Source organism: Cricetulus griseus, chromosome 2 (genome assembly GCF_003668045.3).
Source record: "Cricetulus griseus strain 17A/GY chromosome 2, alternate assembly CriGri-PICRH-1.0, whole genome shotgun sequence".
In the NCBI taxonomy this organism is placed as follows: Eukaryota; Metazoa; Chordata; class Mammalia; order Rodentia; family Cricetidae; genus Cricetulus; species Cricetulus griseus.
In genome coordinates, this window is record NC_048595.1 from 26,629,867 (window position 1) to 26,652,235 (window position 22,369).

Here is a 22,369-nt window from a genome sequence, read left to right on the forward strand (position 1 = left end):
TAGACCAGGCTGGCCTTGAACTCACAGAGATCTGCCTGCCTCTGCCTCCCAAGTGCTGGGATTAAAGGCATGTGCCACCACTGCTGGGCTCCCATTTTACTTTTTATATTGTTTTGTTCTTCATCTTCATTTTCATTTATTTTACTGTTGGTTTCTCATGCTCCCTGAGTCTGATATGTACTTGCTTACTTGAGTTTGGATGATTATTCTTCTATCTCATCCAGAGTATAGTTAATAAAAAGAGATGGAAGAAATAGAAATGCTAGAAAGTGTTGTCACCTTTCAGAGCTAAGTTCTAACATTTATCACCTGTACCTTGAGTTCTAACCTATTCTATTTGACAAGATATGGCTTTTAACTGTACGACACTTTTTTCCTCTTTTTACAGGACCCATTGGGGCCCAGCCCCTACTCATAGTGCCCAGAAGACCTGGATATGGCACTATGGGCAAACCCATTAAACTGCTGGCTAATTGTTTTCAAGTTGAAATCCCAAAGATTGATGTCTACCTCTATGAGGTAGATATTAAACCAGACAAGTGTCCTAGGAGAGTGAACAGGTAAGAATTGTGAAGTCTAGCTGCCATTTGCTGTTTGTATTTGCATTAGTAAATTATATGTCTCTCATATATTTAAATAGCAATGACAATATGTAACACTTTGATCAGGAATACATGGTAATTTGGTTTTGAAATTTGTACTTCAGCAGTGGATGATAAGGGAAATCTTCAGAGTTGCTTCTGATTATCCCATTATATATGAGCTGACTTGGTATTCATGTGGTAATAGAAAAAGTCCAAGTCATGGTCACATGTTTGAAATCTGGCCGAGTATTCTGAGCCTGTCTTTGGTATTGCTGTTAGGTAGTTTATGTTTGCGTTCTTCCTCTTCCCCACTTAATCGTAACCATTTTCATAAAGCGCGATTTAAAATGATGGTGGTAGTAGTATATCCCCCACATTTTTAAATTAAAAAATAATAAGTAAATGAAAAGTAAAAGAAATTTGTAATTTAATAGTGATAACAAGACGAGTAAGAAATATGGATGTTGGATCAATTTTTCTTGGACTTACCATTCTCGTTACCAATGTTTCTGTTATAACTGAAGGTAAATGAACCGTGAGTCATTTTATGATAAGACAATAACTATGTGAATGTTGTGATTAAGGTGTAATACAGAGCTCTTCTGAGGGCAGGAAACATTTTGGAAAGTAATGTTGTAAATAAACTCTTAAGGTTATTTATTGAACAGTTCAGTTAACCCAGAAAGGTAAAATGACTTAAAAACATACTTTAACAGAAAAGATGAAATTAGAACTGCAGAAGGCTCACTTGAAAGAAAAAGAATTTAGTTGGTCTAAAATAATTAGCCGGGCATTGGTGGCGCATGCCTTTAATCCCAGCACTCAGGAGGCAGAGGCAGGCAGATTTCTGTGAGTTCGAGGCCACCCTCGTCTACAAAGCTACACAGAGAAACCCTGTCTCAAAAAATATATATAATTATTATTATTAGAACCTATCTGTCCATCTATCCAAACTCTGTGTATGTGTGTGTTTATGCCATAGCTGGGCATGGTGGCACACACCTTTAATGCCAGCATTTAGGAGGAAGAGGCAGTCAGATAGGCCAGCTGGTCTACATAGTGAGTTCTATAACAGTCAGAGCTATGTAGAGAGATCTGTCTCAAACAAAACAAAATCCATTATGAAACTAAATGCAATAGTAGTAAGAAATGAATACAATAGTAAGAAAAGAGCAGATGTTGTAGGGAATGTTGGGTTAATCTTCCTTGTCATCCTGACTAGATTTGGAATCACCCAGGAGACACTTTATGCACAATATGAGAATATTTATACAGTTTTAACTAAGGGTGAAAGACCCACCCTGAATGCGGGTGGTACCTCCGACCCTGGTTCCAAACTGAATGGAAAAGAAAATCTGAGGAAGCCAGCTGAGTAGTAACATTATTTTCTTGGTTTTCTTGACTGTGGACATAGTGTGATCAACTGCTTCTTGTTCCTGCCACCAAGACTTGTGTGTTCTGATGGACTGCAACTCTCAATCTGCGAACTGAGATAAACCCTTCTTAAATTACTTTTGTCAGATATCTGTCACAACCGCAAGGAAAGTGATTTAGAAAAGTAGTACTAAGAGTAGGTGTGTTGCTGTGTTAAATGTAATTGTGGGGAAGGGAGGGGTGGCGGAGTGGGTGAAGGTGCCGCCACCAGGCTGGATTGCTGATGACTCAGGCTGGAGCCCTAGAACTGGCATGGCAGAAGGGAGAGAGCAGACTCATGCTATGCTTTCCTCTGACCTCCATTGTGCACCGTGGCATGCTTCACCACAAATACAAAAGTAATAAGATAAAAATGTAATTAAAAAATTTAAAGAACAAATAAACCCAAGCATGTGGTTCCTGGGCCTTTGGAATTGGTTTATAGGAAGAATGATGCCCACCAAGCCTCAGATGCTGGACATGGAATGCAGGGCTTGTTGTTTGGCCTACTGGGTTTTGGTCTTGCTGTAGTCTAGTATTTCCTTGTTGTTGTCCCAATCTTCTCTTTTGGACTGGGAATGTATAGTGCATACTGTATATTGGAAGGTTTTGGCCAGAAAGCTCTAGAATGCCGTCAGCAGAACTTATGAGCCATGCTGAAGGGACTTTGGAGGACTGAAATGCAGATAGCAGAGATCTAGTTATAAGGCTTCCAAAAACCACCCAGTTAAAAAAAAAAAATGGGCTATGTAGCTCATTTGTGTCATATTCTGGCAAAAAAAGAAAAAAAAAAGGTCACATTCTGCCTGTGTTCTAAAAATTTGAGTGATATAATAAATTAAAAAATAATGGACTATAGTGTTTGATGGAAGGAATTTCAGGGCAGGTAACATCCAGGCTGTGACATAATTACCACTCACTGTTCTTAGTCAGTTCTACAGTGAGAGAGCAGAAAGATATTTAAATGTGTAGCTTGGTGAAGAAAGAAGTTTAAATATACATGCAAGGAGGATTATTAAGATCAGCTGGCATTGTTAAAGAAAGTAATGCCACTAAAGAGAAATCTCAGGGCTTGATGGTGGTGGCACACACCTTTAATCCTAACTCTTGGGTGGCAGAGGTAGGCAGGTCTCAGAGTTTGAGACCAGCCTGGTCTACAAAGTGAGTTCCAGGACAGCCAGGGCTACTCAGAGAACCCTGTCTCAGAGAGAGAGAGAGAGAGAGGAGAGAGAGAGAGAGGGGCAAGAGGATCACCTCAAGTCTAAAGGCCACTCTGGTCTACAGAGCAAGTTCTAAGGCAGCCAGCGCCATATAATGAAGCCTTATCTCTAAATAAATAAATCTCTCATCATGTACTGGAACAAGAGGAAGTTGCCAGGAGTTCAGACACTCGTCCATCAAAGAGTCCAGGTTATAAAAATACAAGTTTATTTGAAAGGAGAGAGCCTTAACTGAGGATACACTGAGAATGCTGATGAAGGGATTCCCTGCCCACCCCCACCCCTGCACCCCAACACCTAGGGCAGGTTGGGAAGAGTGGCCCTGAGGTCACAAGAGCAGGAGAGCTCTTCCCGTCCCCCCCCCAGGCCTCCCCCTCCACACACACACCAGGCCCTGCACCTCACCTGAGCAACACAATAGAGCCAGCCCTGTTGGCTTGTCTGTCATGTAACGGTGTGGGTGGGGAAGAGATGCCCCCCTCCCAGTGTAAATCTAATTAATCTTATTAATAAAAATCAGGAGTCAGATATGGGGTAAAAACCTGAAGATCAGAGAACAGGAAGCAGCCATCATTTGCTTCCTATTCTCTCATTCCTGTACTTTCTCTGCCCCACCTTATCACTTCCTGTCTCCTCCCTATAGAGACCTCCAGACCTCTAAGGTTAACTAGTGGCTAGCTCTGCTGTCTGATCCAAGCAAGCTTTGTCAGAACACAAACAAATCCCCTTATCCCTTGCCCCTTACTGACTGCAACAGACAAGAGCTGACCCTCCCCTTACCAGCTGCAGCACTCAGGAAAGCGGGCCCTGCTTCTCACCTAGGCATCATAGCAGAGCTGGCTCTGTTGTCAGAGGTGTGGGTGACCCAGCCTGATGCTGGAAGCAGGAGTGCTGTTCCCATTACTCATCCGACATGCAGAATGGGTGGAGGAGAGATGTCCTCCCTAACCTACCCCCTTCCTCAACCCATGGATGTCTGGGACAAGTGAAGGAGCTGGCCCTGGGTTGTGGGACTAGGAGGGCTGTATCTGCTCCTCTCCAGCTGCAGTGCCTGGGAGAATGGACCCTGCACCTTGCCTGGACAATGCAGTGGAGCTGGCCCTGATGATGTATGTGTGGGAGAGCCGACCCTGAGGGTATGATGGCGGGAGAACTGACTCTGTCCCTCAATCATTGCTACAGGGGGTGAATTAGCCAGGGCAGTGCTGGAGAGCTCACCCTGGTGGTGAGGACCGGGGAAAACTGGAGGGTGGACCAACCCTGCAGCTAGCTTCCCAGGGCTAGAGCCAGGGTTGTGACTTGGACCACCTCAGTCTCTACCCCATCCAGTATCTGCTGGAACACATGAAGATGCCTGACCTGCACACCCAAAGCTTCAGGATCTCCACAACTCAGGGCAACAACAATATCCAAGAGGAGTACCAGTTAGGGCTCAGCATCAATAGTGTAGTAGAAACCAGAGTATTTGAACCAGACCAATAACTCTTTTGCAAAAAACTCTTGCAAGTAAAGATACATGGACAAAGGGGTTTACTGGGTGACTCACTGCATCCTACTGCAGGTTCCATGCCACGGTTTTAATTTTTTTCCTTTTAAATTTTGTTTTCTTTGGGGTGGGAGGTTACAGGACCAGAGGGTGGATGCTAAAGGACAGGGAAATGAATGGGATTAAGATGTGTGAAAGTCACCCGGAATAAATAGATAGGAGAGAGAGAGAGAGAGAGAGAGAGAGAGAGAGAGAGAGAGAGAGAGACTACTGCCTGTGGAAGTGTTTTCTTGGGTTCAGCTGCCCAGGTGCACAGAAGCCACTCCATCTGTGATAGAATATCAGACTACATCTTGATCTGGTAGCACAATTTGGTGGAGAAATTCAAGGGGTGCATGGTTCTGAAGGTTTGTACTAAGTTTGCAGAGAGCCGGAGTCCCTCCAATGAGGTCATTGAGTGAAGCTGTGAAAGTAAAGTCTAAATTTTAATGGAGACCCCTAATGTTAGAGATGCCACGGTCCTGAGAAGTAAGTACATCTAGAAACACTGCGGGCATAGCATAGAGTCAGCCCAAGGAGGCTACATGAGCTACAGACTGTGGAACAGGACAGGCAGGGCTGTTTATGACCATTGAGCTCAGTTTAAGTTACTGTGAGGGCTGGGGATAGAATATTATAGATATAAATAATAGTTTTCACCTGGCGGTGGTGGTGCACACCTTTAATCCCAGCAGGTAGAGGCATGCAGACCTCTGTGAGATAGACGCCAGCTGGGTCTACAGAGCAGGTTTTAGGACAGCTAAGGTTACACAGAGAAACCCTGTTTGAAAAACCAAAATAAGCTCTGCCTGCTGCTTGAGAGCCTTCATGCAGTACCTGATCGAAGCAGAAACAGGCACCCACAGCTAAGCACTGAACCATACTCCTGGGATCCAGATGTGGAGAGAGGGGAAGGATGAGCAAAGGAGCCAAGATGGTGCTGGAGAAACCTGCAGAAACAGTTGACCTGACCTAGTGAGATCATGGAGACTCTAGTCATAAAGCTGGGGAATCAGCTTTGGACTGAACCAAGCCCTCTGAATGTGGGTGCCATCTAGGAGGCCAAGACAGTCTATGGGACCTCTAACAGTGGACCCAGTGTTTATTCCTTGAGCACAAATGGACTTTGGGAGCCCATTCCCTATGGAGAGATAAAAAGTCCAGATACAGCAAGGAGGGTCTAGGCCCTCTCCCAAATGATATGACGGACTTTGACAGTCCCCCGTGAAGGGTCTCACTATCCCTGGGGAGGAAGTGGGGAGGTGGGGGGTTGGTGGGGAACATGGGAGGATGGGAGGGTGAGGGAATGGGGGGGTGGAAATGTAAATATGACTGCCTCTAAAATAAAAATAATTAATTTAAAAAATAATATAAAATAATATTAATATTTCAGAATCAAGAATAATGTTTCACAATCATGTTGACAATGGGTGGACCTGTGGTGGTTAGTCTTTGTTGCCTGTGATCCCAGCACTTAGGAGACTGAAGTGGGAAGATAACCATGAGTTAAGAGGCCAGCCTTAGCTAAATGATGAGTTTGAAGTTAACCTGGATGTATAAGGAGATCTTGCTTCAAGGAGTCAGGGTAGGGGTAATAGGAACTAAATAGATCTTTTACAACCTCCCACCCCTTTTGAGACCATGTCTTCCTGTGTAGTCTAGGCTTTTCTCGATCTTTCAGTGATCCTCCTGCCTCAATCCTTCTGAACATTACCAAAATAGGGGTCTAAACGCAGCTGTTCTGGCTTAGTTTTTCAAAGTGGATAAAGCTACATCAAATTGTTTCCTATTAATGTAAAGATTGTGTTGCTACCATCTATAATGCCAAAGTGATCCTCTTTTAAGTGACTGGAGTTTTCCAATACTTTATGAGTATGAGATGTTTCTTGTGCACTAAGGCATTAATCATAATACTAGAATAGGTATCCTATCCAAACAAGTTTCCCCTGTAGTCAGAGGAGTTTTCTTGGAGAAATATCTAGGAAATGCTGAGTCATTGTGTGACTCAGCTTCTCTGCATACTTACTCTCCAGACCAATTTTCTGCTTTTGGGTGTATGTGTGGTTGGTCTTGTCTCCTTTCTTGTTGTTGTTGTTTTGATTAAAAATGACTAGTTTGTGGCTCAGCAGTTAAGAGCACTGACTGCTTTTGGTGGCTCACAACCATCTATCTGTAACTACAGCCCCAGGGGATCAAACATTCTCTTCTGGCTTCTGTGGGCACCAGGCACACACACAGTGCATAGACATACAGGCAGGCAAACACTTATGCACAGAAATAAAAATTTGTAAATATAAAAAGAGAAAGAGAATGGGCATTTGGTAAGAAAGTGGGTCTAATAAGTAAATTCAAAATATATATTTTGGTTTTCCAGGACAGGGTTTTTCTGTATTGCTTTGGAGACTGTCCTGGAACTCACTCCGTAGACAAGGCTGGTTTCGAACTCACAGAGATCTTCCTGCCTCTGCCTCTCAGAGTGCTGGGATTAAAGGCGTGCACCACCAACTCCCGGCTGGTATATATTTTTTAAAAGAGTGGTCACAATAACTAAAATCTATATATCTTAGAAATATGACCTCAGGTTTGTCCAGCTAAATATGCATGCATGCATACACGCATGCATGCATACATACATACATACATACATACATACATACATACATACATACATAGGCAAGATGGCTTAGTGAGTAAAAGCACCCTTTGCCAAACCTGGTGACCTGATGTCCTGAGTTTAATCCCTGAGACCCACGTGACAGCAAGAGAGTATTGATTCCTCCAAGTTGTTCTCTGGCCTCCACATGGGTGCCATGGTAAGTGCGCACACACACATACACACATACACACACACACACATATATACATACATACACACATACATACATACACACACACATACATACATACATTCATAATACATAAACATACACATATGAAAGAAATAATGTAATTAAATTTTTTAAGTTAAAATATATGTATTTTATTTATGTAGTTTTTCACTTCTTATAAAGCTAAGAAATTGTTTTAACAATATATACAAATGTTCTGATAAATGAACAAAAAAAGTTGAGACTATATCACCACCTTCTCCACTTCTATTATTATAATAGAAGACAGATATTTTATAACTAATGACTATACTATACTGAAACTCAGTTAATAGTTCCTAATTGCTAGAATTCATTCTTGGTATTAGAATGTTTGGAAGGTAGAATGTCTGTGGTAGTATTTTGTTTATCATTAACAAATAAAGCTTGCCTGAAGATCAGAGTGCAGAGCTAGCCACACTAGTTAGCCATAGAGGCCAGGCAGTGGTGGTACACACCTTTAATCCCAGCACTCGGGGGACAGAGGAAGATGGATCTCTGTTAGTTCAAGACCATCCTGAGCTACATGAAATTGATCCAGTCTAAAAGAGAAACAGAGCTTACACAAAGGTGATCTCAGCACTTGGGATCTCATGCCTTTAATCCTAGCTGGGATTAAAGGTGTCTGCCACCACCACTCAGCTACAACTAATAGTTTTAATTGAGGCATTTGCATATATGTATATCTTTTTTGGCTTTATGTGTATGAGTGTTTTACATGAATGATTGTGTGTGCCTATGGATGGTTGTGAGCTTCCATGTTTGTGCTAGAAACTGTGCTGTTCTCTGTAAGAACAGCAAGCACTTCTCAATCACTGAACTATCTCTTGAGCTCCATGTGTATCTTCCACATTGTCACAGCATTCTTCAACCATGCTTCTTATACTGATTTCTTTCTTTCCTCTATATTGTCCAATTAGATGGCCTAATAATGGCTATCAGGACATATCCTTTTTTAAAAAATTGAAATATGAAAATAAAAGATGTAACATTTGTAATCTGTGTCTGGCTCATTTATCATATGACTAGTTTCCTTGTGAGGATTTTATTTTTCTTAGTGGCTAAGGAATAATAATTTATTTATATGTATCATATATAAGATATATGTAAAGATTTAAAAAATCTTAAATGCTTCTAAGTATTTCAGACAAAAAATATACAACCTGTATTGAGGTAGTGTGTTTTCTTTTCTTTCTTTCTTTCTTTTTTTTTTGGGGGGGGGTTGGTTTCCAGACAGGGTTTCTCTGTGGCTTTGGAGCCTGTCCTGGAACTTGCTCTGTAGACCAGGCTGGCCTCGAACTCACAGAGATCCGCCTGCCTCTGCCTCCTGAGCGCTGGGATTAAAAGCATGCATCACCAACGCCCAGCAAGGTAGTGCTTCTTAAAAAGTATCTCAAAAGTATGAAGCCATAGGTGAAAAGCACTAACAATGTTAAAACAGATTTTTATAGTGGCTAAGACTGATTGTGAATTACATCTTCAGTCAACAAGAAGACTGTGGAACTCCAATGTTTGCAAAGGAAATGAACAGAGAATTTGCACAAGAGTGAACACACAGAGACAAATGTAAAAGGTTCTAAGTTATGCCCATTAGGCTAATAAATATTAGGAAGTGCCAGTGGGGCATGCCTTTGATTCCAGCATTTGGAAAGCAGAGGCAGGTAGATCTCTGTGAGTTTGAGGCCAGAGTGGTCTACAAAAGGGAGTTCCAGGACAGCCAGGGTTACACAGTGAAACTCTGTCTCAACTCCCACCCCCCAAAAAGAAAAGAAAAATATATTAGAAAGCAAAATCTTGACTGAGACATAATGGAAGGGAACATCAAAGGGTGTGGAATATTATAACCATTTGGGAGAGCAATTTAGCAGTTCACTGTTTTGTTGATGAAATTTACTGTGCCTACAGTCCTTTTGTGGGTGCATAACCAGAGGTTAATTCTCACTGGTTCATGAGGATAGATGTATGGAAAGGATGCATTGCAGCTGTGTTTCTTTCATAGCTGGCAGTTAGATAAGTAAAGTCTAATTGATGGGAGAATGCCTAAATAATGTAGAGTATGTTGTATCAGTAAGAAATGAACTAAGTGACTATTAAACTATTTACAACTACTTTTGACAGACTGTCTTAGGGTTTTTATTGCTGTGAAAAGACACATGACCACAACAACTCTGATAAGAAAAGTATTTAATTGAGGTTCAGTCCATTATTATCATGATGATGAGAAGCATTGCGATGTACAGGCAGATGTGTGTAGACAGTTTTCCTGTCCTGCAGCCACTTTCAAATAAACACACTAAGGCTTATGTTAATTATAAATGCTCGGCCAATAGCTCAGGCTTGTTACTAACTAGCTCTTACAACTTAACCCATTTCTACTAATCTATGTGCTGCCCCGAGGCTTTTGCCTTTTACCTCTATCCCATTTTGTGTGTCTGAACCATTCTCCATCTGCTGGTGCCCCCCGTCACCCTGCCCTTCCTCATCCCATCTTTCTCAGTTTGGCTTTCCCACCTAGCTTTATCCTGTTCAGCTACTGGCCTGTCAGCTTGATTATTAAACCAAACATATCGACATGTATTCACACAGCGTACAGAAGGATTATTCCACATTATGTCTTCCTTTTTGTCTAGTTAAAAAGGAAGGTTTTAACTGTAACATAGTAAAATTATATACAACAAAAATAGTTATCAAGTATGAATTACAGTTACAATATCCAGTCTATTTATATTTGGCAAAATTAGAGAAAATAATAATAATAATAAAAAAGTCTTAACCTTGGTGAGTCTAAAGTTTTATATCTAATTTGCTTTCTATCATAAGTAAGGAAAATTGTAGGTTTAACTATTTACCTTTTAATATCATCAAAGACCATCAAAGACAGATAAAATGTTACCTAATGACAGGGATATCAGTAGTTCTTACATTTTAAATTAACCCATATTTCCTTTTTATTTAAATTAGAAACAATCTTATTTTACATATCAATTCCAGTTCCCTCTCCCTACCATCCCCCCCCCACGAACCCTCCTATTCTATCCCCCTTCCTTTCCGCAGGGAAGGTGAGGCCTTCTGTGGGGGATCATCAAAGCTGTCACATCATTTGGGGCAGGGCCTAGGCCCTCCCCTTTGTGTCTAGGCTGAGAGAGTATCCCTTTCTGGGGAATGGGCTCACAAAGTCCATTCGTACACTAGGGATAAATACTATTCCACTACTGAAGGCCCCATAGACTGCCCAGGCCTCCTCACTGACACCTGGGCTAGATTTTAATCTTTTGATTTTATCTTAAATTATACCAGTACTGAACAAATGTACTCGTATTGTATGTATTGAGAGTGTGTAAACAGTTCCTTCTATACATAAATTGGCAGGTATCCTTTTAAATACCTTTTCACAGGCTTTAAGAATTTGTGATTAAAGCTTGGCTGTGGTGGCACACGCTTTTTTTTTCTCATTAAATTAGAAACAAGCTTGTTTTACATGTCAATCCTAGTTCCATCTCCCTCCCATCCTCCCCTGGCCTCCACCAATCCCCTGCCCCATGCCCTTTCTTCTCCCCAGGGAGAGAGAGGCCTTCCACGGGGGATCGTCAGAGTCTGTCATATCATTTGGAGCAGGGCGTAGACTGAGAGAGTATCCCTTTATGTAGAATGGGCTCCCAAAGTCCATTCGTATACTAGGGATAAATATTGCTCCACTACCAGAGGCCCATAGATTGCCCAGGCTTCCTAACTGGCACCCACGTTCAGGGGGTCTGGATTGGTCCTATTCTGGTTTCCCAGCTATCAGTCTGGGGGAATACACTTTTAATTCCAGCATTCAGGAGGCAGAAGCAGGCAGATCTTGGTGAGTCGAGGCCAGTGTGGTCTACAGAGTGAGTTTCAGAATAGCCAAGGCTACACAGAGAAACTATCTCAAAAACCAACCAAACAAACAAAAAAACAAAAAAGGGAGTAAAGTAATGTATTGATTTATAGGTATTTGGTATAATTATGTATAGTCTATAATTCTTTAATGTAAGCCCTTAATGCTTTTTCATCTTACTATATATTGGGATCAAAATGTTTGCTACGTGAAAATAGAGTTTTCTTTTTGTGGTTCTGGGGACCTGGGGAAGTACTGAACATAGGGCTTTGTGCATGTGAGGCAAATGCACTGCCACCGAGCTGTGTCCCCAGCTGGACATTTCCCAGCACCTCACTGATTAGGTGACGTTGTTAAGAATGGGTAATATAAGGAATGTGGATGTGTTTGTTGCTCTCAGGAAACTCACTGCAGAAATGAAGACTATAATAATGATACAATAAACTGGTTGTTCTAAATAGAGATACAGACAAGATGTATTTTAGCACAGTGCAAAAAACATCTTACTGTTTAAAAAAGAAAGGTAGAGCCGAGTGTTGGTGGCGCACACCTTTAATCCCAGCACTAGGGAGGCAGAGGCAGGCGGATCTCTGTGAGTTCGAGGCCAGCCTGGTCTCCAGAGTGAGTGCCAGGATAGGCTCCAAAGCTACACAGAGAAACCCTGTCTCGAAAAACCAAAAAAAAAAAAAAAAAAAAGAAAGAAAAGAAAGAAAGAACAAAAGTAAACAGGGAGTGCTTAGAGAAGATGAAAGGGATTTTGAATGAAATTCTAATAATATTTTTCTGGTCAACAGTAACCAAAAATGATTAATTTACTGGATTAATTTTTCTTTTTGTCTTTGGAAAATGTGTGTCATCCTTTGCCAGCAGTCAGTCTTCTGCTATCTTAAGCTATGGTTCTGAAAGCAAAACCTTATTTTACAGTGCCAGGAACTATTTCAGTTAATAGTTTTGCATTTCATCTTGCAGAGGATTATGTGACTGTATTTTTTTCCCTTCCTTAGAGAAGTAGTTGACTCAATGGTTCAGCATTTTAAAGTGACTATATTTGGAGATCGTAGACCAGTTTATGATGGGAAAAGAAGCCTTTACACAGCCAATCCACTTCCTGTGGCAACTACTGGGGTAAGAATTGTTTCTTTTTTTTTAATTTTATTTATTTATTACGTATACAGTCTTCTGCCTGCACTCCAGCAGAGGGCACCAGATCACATTCAAGATGGTTGTGCGCCACCATGTGGTTGCCGGGAATTGAACTCAGGATCTTGTGAAGAACAGTCAGTGCTCTTAACCACTGAGTCGTCTCTCCAGCCCCAAGATTTGTTTCTTTATGGCAAATCTATACTTGTGCTACATTGTAACGATAAATCTTTCCGCCTGGCCACGTGCCCAAAATAACACACAGAGATTAGTATTAGGTACAGTGCTACTTGCCAATGACCAGGATTTCTTATCTGCTAGCTCAGTCTTAATTATCAACCATACCTATTAATCTATATATTTTATAAAGACTTATCGAGGATGCCAGCAGAATGCATCCTCTTTCCGGGACCACATGGCGACTCCTGTCCTTTCGCATTTCTCAGAATCCTCCTTGACTTCTAGCCCTACCTATCTTGCTTTCCTATTGGCCATCAGTGCTTTATTTATCAACCAATAAGACAAACATATACACAGAAGGACTTCCCCCATCGTGATATCTCCTCATTTTTACTTTTTTTAGATTTATTTATTCTTTTTTTTTTGGGGGGGGGTTCGAGACAGGGTTTCTCTGTGTAGCTTTGGAGCCTATCCTGGCACTTGCTCTGGAGACCAGGCTGGCCTCAAACTCACAGAGATCCACCTGCCTCTGCCTTCTCAATGCTGGGATTAAAGGTGTGTGCCACCAACGGCCAGCTAGATTTATTTATTCTTATTTTATATGATGAGAGTTTTGCCTGCATGTATGTCTGTGCATCGTGTTTGTGAAGTGCCCAAGAAAGCCAGAAAAGGGCGTCAGCTCCCCTGTAATTGCAGTTATAGCTAGTTGTGTGCAGCCATGTGGATGCTGAGAACCAAACCTGGGTCCTCTGCAAGAACAAGTGCTCTTAACTGCTGAACTGTCTCCCTAGCCCCATTTTCTCCCTTTAAAGAATCTTATACCATTTTAAGGTGGTGGTGCATGCCTTTAGTTCCAGCACTCAGGAGGCAGAGGCAGGCAGATCTCTTTGAGTTTGAGACCAGCCTGATCTACAGAACAAGTTCCAGGACAGCCTCCAAAGCAATACAGAAAAACCCTGTCTCAGAAAAAAAAAAAAAAAGAATCTTACACAATTTTAAATTGTAATCCATGTTAATGTGATCCTTTTTCAATTTCTGTTGAAATAATTCAGGTTTACAGAAAACTCATACACACTTTACTCAGATTCACCAATGTCCTTAACATTTGCTGCACTGATTTTTAGAATTTTTCTTCATGAAACATACATGCATACTTACTTTTTATTAACCCATTCACAATTGGGTTGCATACATTATGCCCCATTAGTAATACTTTAGTATATGTTATTTCCTAAGAGTAAAGGTTAAAAACTATAGTGTATTTACCATCTTAATTGAATGTAATATTGCTACAATACTTTTGTCTAATCAGCAGTCTGTATTCTAGCTTTGCCCAATGTTTCAATTATGTTCTTTAGCCTCTGATAAAGAATCCGGTCCAGGATCGTGCTAATATGCAACACATTATCTTTAGTCTTTATTATGGAACATTTATCTAGCCTTTTTCTTTTCTTTTATGATGTAAACATGATTGAAGACCATAGGCAAGTTATTTTTAGACTGCTCCTGAGTTGTATTTGTTATCTCCTTCCCCCTGGTTACATTTTGTTTATATATAATTTGGCCAGAATATTGCAGAAGTGTTCTTATTTTAGCAGTGCCATTGTACCCAGAAGTACATAATATCCATTTGTTCCATTAATGGTGATGGTAACTTCAACTACTTGGTTAAGTTGATTTCTGCCTGTTTTTCCTACCAAGATATTCTTTTCTCCTTGTAGTTAGTATCTTAAAGGGAAGTGTTGTTTTCTGTTTATGTTTTTTGTTTGTTTGTTTGTTTGTTTGCTTTTTGGTTTTTTCGAGACAGGGTTTCTCTGTGGCTTTGGAGGCTGTCCTGGTACTAGCTCTTATAGATCAGGCTGGTCTCAAACTCAAAGAGATCTGCCTGCCTCTGCCTTCCCAGTGCTGGGACTAAAGGCGAGTGCTTCTGTTTATGTTTTTGTGTTTTGTGTTTTTTTTTTCTTGAAAAGTACAAATAACATTGTAACCATTTTTAAAGTACAATTCAGTACTGTCAGGCACCTGTACAATGTTATATATAGTCAGCAACAGCATCCAGAACTGTCTTTATCCTGTTAAGTTGAAACTCTGTACCCACTTCTTTTCAACTAAATTTATTTATTTATTTTACATACCACTGCGGTTTCCCTTCCCTCTTCTCCTCCCATTCCCCCCCTGCTCCCCTCTGCCCCCAAATCCACTCCCCTCTATATTAAACACTCTTTATTGCCCTCTCCCATTGACCCTTGGTAACCACTACTCTCCTTTCTGTGTCTTTGAATTTGACACCTCTTGGTACGTCAAGTAAGTGGAATCATGAAGCATTTATCCTTTTGTGCCTTGCCTATTTTACTTAGCATTATGTCTTCAAGTTATATCCATATTGTAGCATATGTTAGATTTTCTCTCTTTTTCAAGGCTGAGTAATAAATCTATTACACGAATACAACACAGTTTGTTTATCTATTTTTCTGTTGATAGACACCATTTAGATCTCATTGTATAACCCAGGGCTGACATTTGACTCTTTGTGCAGTCAAGACTGGCATCTTAATTCAACACCCCTCCACCCCCTCTGCCTTTGCTTTCTGAGGCGCTGGGATTATGGGTCTGAACAACCAGGTCCAGTTTCATTGTGGTTTGGATTTCCTCCAAGTTAGTGACATTAAACTTATTTTCATGTATTCATTGGCCATTTTTATGTTTACCAAGACATCCATTCAAGCTGGTGGTGGGACACACCTTTAATTCCAGCACTCAGGGGGCAGAGGTAGGCAGATCTTTGTGAGTTCAAGGCCAGTGTGGTCTACAGAAGTGAGTTTCAGGGTGGCCAAGGCTACACAGAGAAACCCTGTCTTAAAACTTAAGAAAAAAAAGTCCATTCAAGCATTTTATCCACTTTTTAAATTGGGTTTTTGTTTTTGCAGTTAATGAGTTACAAGAATTTTTGTTTTTTTTTTTAATATTCTAGATGCTAACCCTTTTGTGGTGATATTTTGTTTATGATCTAACAAATAAAGCTTGCCTGAAGATCAGAGAAGCAAAACAGCCAGCCACTAGCTCTTACCTCTACCTCAAATTCTCAAACTGAATGATCAGACTAACTTCCTAGACTGCCGTCTCAGCCTGACTGAATAGACTGCAATGAACTCCTATCTCCTCCCACTTTATATTTGTCTCTCCACCCAGTCATATCCCTTCCTGTCTCTACCTCCTTAGTGCTGGAATTAAAGGCGTGTGACTTTAAGTGCTAGGATTTCCTTTGTGTGAGCTCTGTTTCTGTTTTAGACTGAATCAATTTCATGTAGCGCAGGTTGGCCTTGAACTAACAGAGTCTGTCTCCTGAGTGCTGGGATTAAAGGTGTGTGTCACTACTGTCTGTCCTCTACTGTGACTAGCTTTGCACTCTGATCTGCAGTCAAGCTTCATTTGTTAAATCACAAACAAAATATCCCCACATCTTTTCATATATATAATTATAAAGATATTTTCTAGCATTCCATAGATTGTCTTTCCCCTATCAATTGTGCCCTTTGATGCACAGTTTTTAGTTTCCATGCAAGAAATAACTTGATCTTCTTTTTATTTTTAGATTTTATTTATTATGTATACAACATTCTGCTTCCATGTATATCTGCACACCAGAAGAGGGCACCAGATCTCATGGATGGTTGTGAACCACCATGTGGTTGCTAGGAATTGAACTCAGGACCTCTGGAAGAGCAGTCAGTGTTCTTATCCTCTAAGCCATCTCTCTAGCCCCAAGGATCTTCTTTTTACATTTTTTTTTTTTTTTTTTTTTTTTTTTTTTTTTTTTTTTTAGCAATTGGTGATTCTTACTTGAGAGGATTATTACCTCCATAATAAAAGAATATTTTTTATTTTGTTTATTTATCTGACACAGTTTGTGCCAGATAGTCAATAGGCACACCTTTAAGCTGATTCTCGCATTCTTTTGATATGACACACTTTATTTCTTAATTTAATTATTTAATTTAATTATTTATTAAATTTTCTTAATTTGAGATCAGGACCTAGGCTGTCCTGGAACTAACTGTATAACCAGGCTGACTCCAAACTTATGGTAATTCCCCTGCCTTAACCTCCCCAATGCTGGAATTTCATGTATGAACCACTACATCTGGCCAACAGGTTCTTTATTAATATTTCATTACTTTCTGGTACAGAATATTCTAAACTTACATTTTGCCACTGCAGCCCTGCAAGCAACCATTTCTCAGGGGAGCCCTAGTTTCCTGTTTTGGAGTACAATTTTGAAATCAAAATATGAGTAACATATATGCTTACTGATACTGGGGTATGCTTCTTAAGCCTTTTTTTTTTTTTTTTTTATCTTGCAGGGAGAATGCCCTTTAGCTTCTTAAGCCTTTTATTAGTGGACAGGGGCAAGATATATGTACATGTGCGTGCATGTATGTGTAAATAAAATAATACTAAAACATTAACACTTTAATTTTCTTAAATATTCATTATATTTTCATTTGTGTGTGTGCCTGGGTGCCTGTAGAGCCCTGAAGAGGGCACTGATCCCATGGAACTGGTGTTAAAAGATATTGGCAGCTGCCTACTGTGGGTGCTGGAAACAACTCTAGTCTTTGCAATAGCAGCAAGTGCTCTTAACTTGAGCTGTCACTCCAGGCCTAATTTATCTATTTGTTTGTTTATTTATTTATTTATTTATTAAGAGTGTGTGAGAGAATGTTTTGTGTGTGTCTGTGTGTTTGTGTGTATGAGACAGAGAGAGAGAGAGAGAGAGAGAGAGAGAGAGAGAGAGAGAGAGAGAGTCAGTTTTCTAACGTCTGTCATATGGGTCCTGGGGATCAAACTCAGGTTGTCAGGCTTGGTGGCAATCACCCTTACGTGCTGAGCTATCTCACTAGCTATTTGTTGTGGTTGTGGTTGTTAGACCCCCTACTCCCCACCCTCCATTATCACCTTTTTTTTCTTCAATCCTACAATATATAAAAAACAGTTTGTACTTATACCACTATAGAAAACATAAGCGTTTAATACTTTATCTTGCATGCAGCTGTTCTTCTAAGCCAACTCTTTCTCTGCCTTCACTCCTCAAACTGAGGGTATAGTCACTATGTTTACTGTGTTTAAGAGTTACTTGTCATCAGGGTTTTCTTGTTTTTTGGTTTTTGTTTTTTTACTCATTTGAAATACATTTATATTCACTTGATTCTGTTTATGCTCAGTTTTAATTTTTTTTTCTCCACTTGTCTTAGTTAGGGTTTCTATTGCTTGAAGAGACACCATGACCATGGCCACTCTTAGGAAGGAAAACATTTAATTGGGTGGCTTACAGTTTCAGAGGTTCACTCCAGTATTATCATGGTGGGGACATGGCAGCCGGCGTGCAGGCAGACATGGTGCTGGAGAAGGAGCAACAGGAAGTGAACTGAAACACTGGGTGTGACTTAGCATATACAAGACCTCAAAGCCTCCCTCCACAGTGACACACTCCAACAAGGCAATACGGACTCCTACAAGGCCACACCTCCTAATAGTGCCACTCCCTATGAGCTTATTCAAACTACCACATTACTGTTGGGGATTTTTTATTTTTAATTAATTAATTATGTATGTATGTATGTATGTATGTATGTATGTATGTATGCAGTCTTCTGCCTGCATGCCAGCAGAAGGCACCAGATCTCATTTAAGGTGGTTGTGAGTCACCATGTGGTTGCCGGGAATTGAACTCAGGACCTCTGGAAGAACAGCCAGTGCTCTTAACCGCTGAGCCATTTCTCCAGCTCTGTCGGAGTTTCTTAAGTTGAGATTTTTTTGTTTTATTTTTTTTTATATTTTTAGTTGGCCTAGAACTTGCTATATAGACTAGACTGGTCTTAAACATACATTGATTCCTGTCTCTGCTTTCTGAGTCCTGGGATTACAAACATGAATCACCACACCTGGCTCATCCTTGTTGATCTTGTGAGTCAGGTGATTCTCCAGCCTTAGCTTCCCAAGTACCTGAAACAACACCCCTGACTATTTAGAATTTTACAATGCTTCCTAACTTCAAGACTATGAATCCACCCCCAAAATACACTCAGCCTTGCTTCTCCCCCTGCCCATCTCTCTCTCTCTTTTTCACTCTGTTTCTCTCATTTGTTTTTCGAGACAGAGTTTCTCTGTAGCTTTGGAGCCTGTCCTGGAACTAGCTCGGTAGACCAGGCTGGCCTCGAACTCACAGAGATCCGCCTGCCTCTGCCTCCTGAGTGCTGGGATTAAAATTGTGTGCCACCACTCCCTGACTCTTTTATTTCTTTCAATCCCTTCCCTCCTATGCCTTGAAATTAACCAGCTTCTTTGTTCCTGGTTCATTTTTCCTTCTTGTGTTTCTTTTTTGCAAAAGGAAGCAAATACATGAGTATTTTCTCATTTTCCCTTCTCATGCAAAAGACAATTGTCTTCTACAGTCTTTTATATTTGGGTTGTTAATTTAATAATATGGCTGGAAAATGATCATATAACAGTTCCAAAAGATCTTTCTTTTTTTTAAAGCTGCCTAAATGTTGCTGTATTTAAGTAGTTCCCAGTGTTTTAGAGTCATGAATAATACTGTCATGAATAAACTGTGTATTTGAATTTTAGTCTATTAATTTGACATTGAGATTTTTTATTTTTCTTGTCTTTTTATAAGTTAAATTTTAAAATACACTTATCTTCTCCAACATTTTACACTTGGATCTTCTCCCATCAACAGGTAGATTTAGATGTTACATTGCCTGGGGAAGGTGGAAAAGATCGGCCTTTCAAGGTGTCAGTCAAATTTGTATCTCGAGTAAGTTGGCACCTACTACATGAAGTGCTGACGGGACGGACTTTGCCGGAGCCACTGGAATTAGACAAGCCAATCAGCACTAACCCGGTCCATGCCGTTGATGTGGTGCTACGACATTTGCCTTCCATGAAGTAGGTGGTTCTGACCTTTTTCTTCTTTAGATTTTTAAATATGAAGGGTCTCTTCCTATGAATGAGTAGTATAGACCTTCCTCAGTTGACCTTTATATGTTATATGCTTTCCATTATTTCATTTGTACAATAACAGCATGTAAAATATACATCATACATCATTAGTTTAGCTAATCTAGTTTATTATTTTACAGAGAAATTTCTAGCCCTTTTTCTTAGGACCTGTAAGTTATTTATTTATTTATTTATTTATTTTGGTTTTTGGAGACAGGGCTCCTATAAGTCTTAAAAAACTGATATATTTTCAGATATACTATGAACTTAAATATCTTATTTTAAAAATGATTTCATATTTTATACAATAGTGTCAGTTTGTGCTGAAATTGCTACTCTTGGGCTGAAGATAGAGTTCAGGCACACATGAGGTCCTGCATGGGAAAAAGGGAGTGAGAGGTACTATTTTTTTTAAATCACACTACCATTTCATATTTCTAGACTTATATATGGCAAATATCTTTGAAACAATTAGTTAATATAGCTACCCTGAAACATATTTGTAGAAATAACTTTAACATTTTAAAGTTGCAATGCTCTTATTTTTAAGAAAGCATTTTAAGGGACAAGTGAGGTACCATAAATCTTTAGTTCCAGCCCTAGGGAGGCAGAGGCAGCAGATTTCTGTGAGTTTGAGGTCAACCCAGTCTACAAAGTGAGCTCTAGGCTTCCCAGAGCTGCACAGTGACACTCAGTCTTAAATAATAATAATATGTAACGATAAGTCTGGGCACCGCTATATGGGTGCCCAGAATAACACACAGAGTCTTATATTAGTTTACAATGCTGCTGGCCAATTATATGCTAGCTCAGTCTTAATTATCATAAATCTATATATTTTATAAGACTTATCGAAGACGCTTTCTGCTGGCTTCCTCTTCCCAAAATCCTCCTTGACTCCTAGTCCTGCCTAACTTGCTTCTTCATTGGCCAACAGTGCTTTATTCAACAACCAATAAGATAAATATACACAGAAGGACATTCCCATCAGTAATAAAATAGATAAAACATATTACATTGTAAACTATCAGATTCTGAAAATAGACAATTTCAGAAAGGATGCTGATGAATTTCTTCATTTAGAATAACTTTTTGCTTTCATGTGTATTTATAATCATAAGTTTCATTATAATAAGTTGTCTGCTTTCATGTCCCCTGTCCTGTAGACTTAAGTATTAGTACTAGAAGGAAAGGATTGAGGGTGCCATTTTATTTTTTGTAGATATACGCCAGTGGGACGTTCCTTTTTCTCAGCTCCAGAAGGATATGACCACCCTCTGGGTGGGGGCAGGGAAGTATGGTTTGGATTCCATCAGTCTGTTCGGCCTGCCATGTGGAAAATGATGCTAAATATTGATGGTAAGGAAACTGAAACCGTATTCTGAATTGGGTAGTCAATTTCTGTATGGCATGCATATGTGTAATTGTATAATATTTTTATTATATTTCATTTTTACACCCTTTATACAGAACCTGTCTGAGAACGCTACTAAACTTGAGGCAGGCACATGAAAGTTATAAAAGCCCTGGTGTATCATTTGAGAATTTTATCTTAACAATAATTTACTTGTATTCTCTTCACTTTTAAGTCAGCATTTAATTATAAAATTCATATGTTAAGAGAAATATATTGGTCATAGTGCCCATACCCAGGTATACCTGTTCTTCTTAACATGTTACTAATTGTAGTCTCATTTTTAGGTGCTTTCCTACAAATATTTTCAAGCTAATATATAAGTAAAAAGAATAGCATATTGAACTGCCATATGTATACAGCCATTATTCATTTTGTCAGGGTTTTTCTTTTGCCTTTGTTAATCATCTATGTTTCTTTCTCTCTGCAAATATTTTAAGTCACATTCTAGGACACCATGTTATTTTGTCCCTACTATACGTACACCACTGAAAATCAGGATGTTTTCTTATTTGTTAGCAATGTCATTTTTTTTTTTTTTTTTTTTTTGGTTTTTTGAGACAGGGTTTCTCTGTGGCTTTGGAGGCTGTCCTGGAACTAGTTCTTGTAGACCAAGCTGGTCTCAAACTCACATAGATCCTCCTGCCTCTGCTGGGATTAAAGGCGTGCGCCACCACCGCCTGGTTCCATTTTTTATTTAAATTAGAAACAAGATTATTTTACATGTCAATCCCAGTTCCTTTTGCCTCCCCTCCTCCCCTGCCTCCCCCAACTAACACCCTACCTATCCCATACCCTTTCTGCTTCCTAGGGAGGGTGAGGCCTCTCATAGGGGGCCTTCAGAGCCTGTCATATCCTTTGGGATAGGGCCTAGGCCCACCCCCATGTTTCTAGGCTCAGGGAGTATCCCTCTATGTGGAATGGGCTCCCGAAGTCTATTCCTGTACTAGGGATAAGTGCTGATCTACTACAAAAGGCCCCATAGATTTCTGAGGTCTCCTCACTGACACCCACGTTCATGGGGTCTGGATCAGTCCCATGCTGGTTTCCCAGCTAACAGTCTGGGAACCAAGAGTTCCCCCTTGTTCAGGTCAGCTGTTTCTGTGTTTTTCACCAGCTTGGTCTTGACCCCTTTGCTCATCACTCCTTCTCTGCAACTGGA

The 22,369-nt window shown here is 40.1% G+C and overlaps 1 protein-coding gene across 1 annotated transcript in view; it reads left to right on the plus strand.

Moving 5' to 3' along the window:
• Positions 1 to 22,369, plus strand: part of LOC100769090 (protein argonaute-3) — a 103,006-nt gene that overhangs the window by 11,740 nt on the left and 68,897 nt on the right. The window contains exons 2-5 of the mRNA XM_027399283.2: positions 389 to 560; positions 12,476 to 12,596; positions 19,531 to 19,739; positions 21,016 to 21,152. Coding sequence (XP_027255084.1) covers positions 389 to 560; positions 12,476 to 12,596; positions 19,531 to 19,739; positions 21,016 to 21,152 — 639 coding nt within the window. The remainder of the gene's footprint in view (positions 1 to 388; positions 561 to 12,475; positions 12,597 to 19,530; positions 19,740 to 21,015; positions 21,153 to 22,369) is intronic.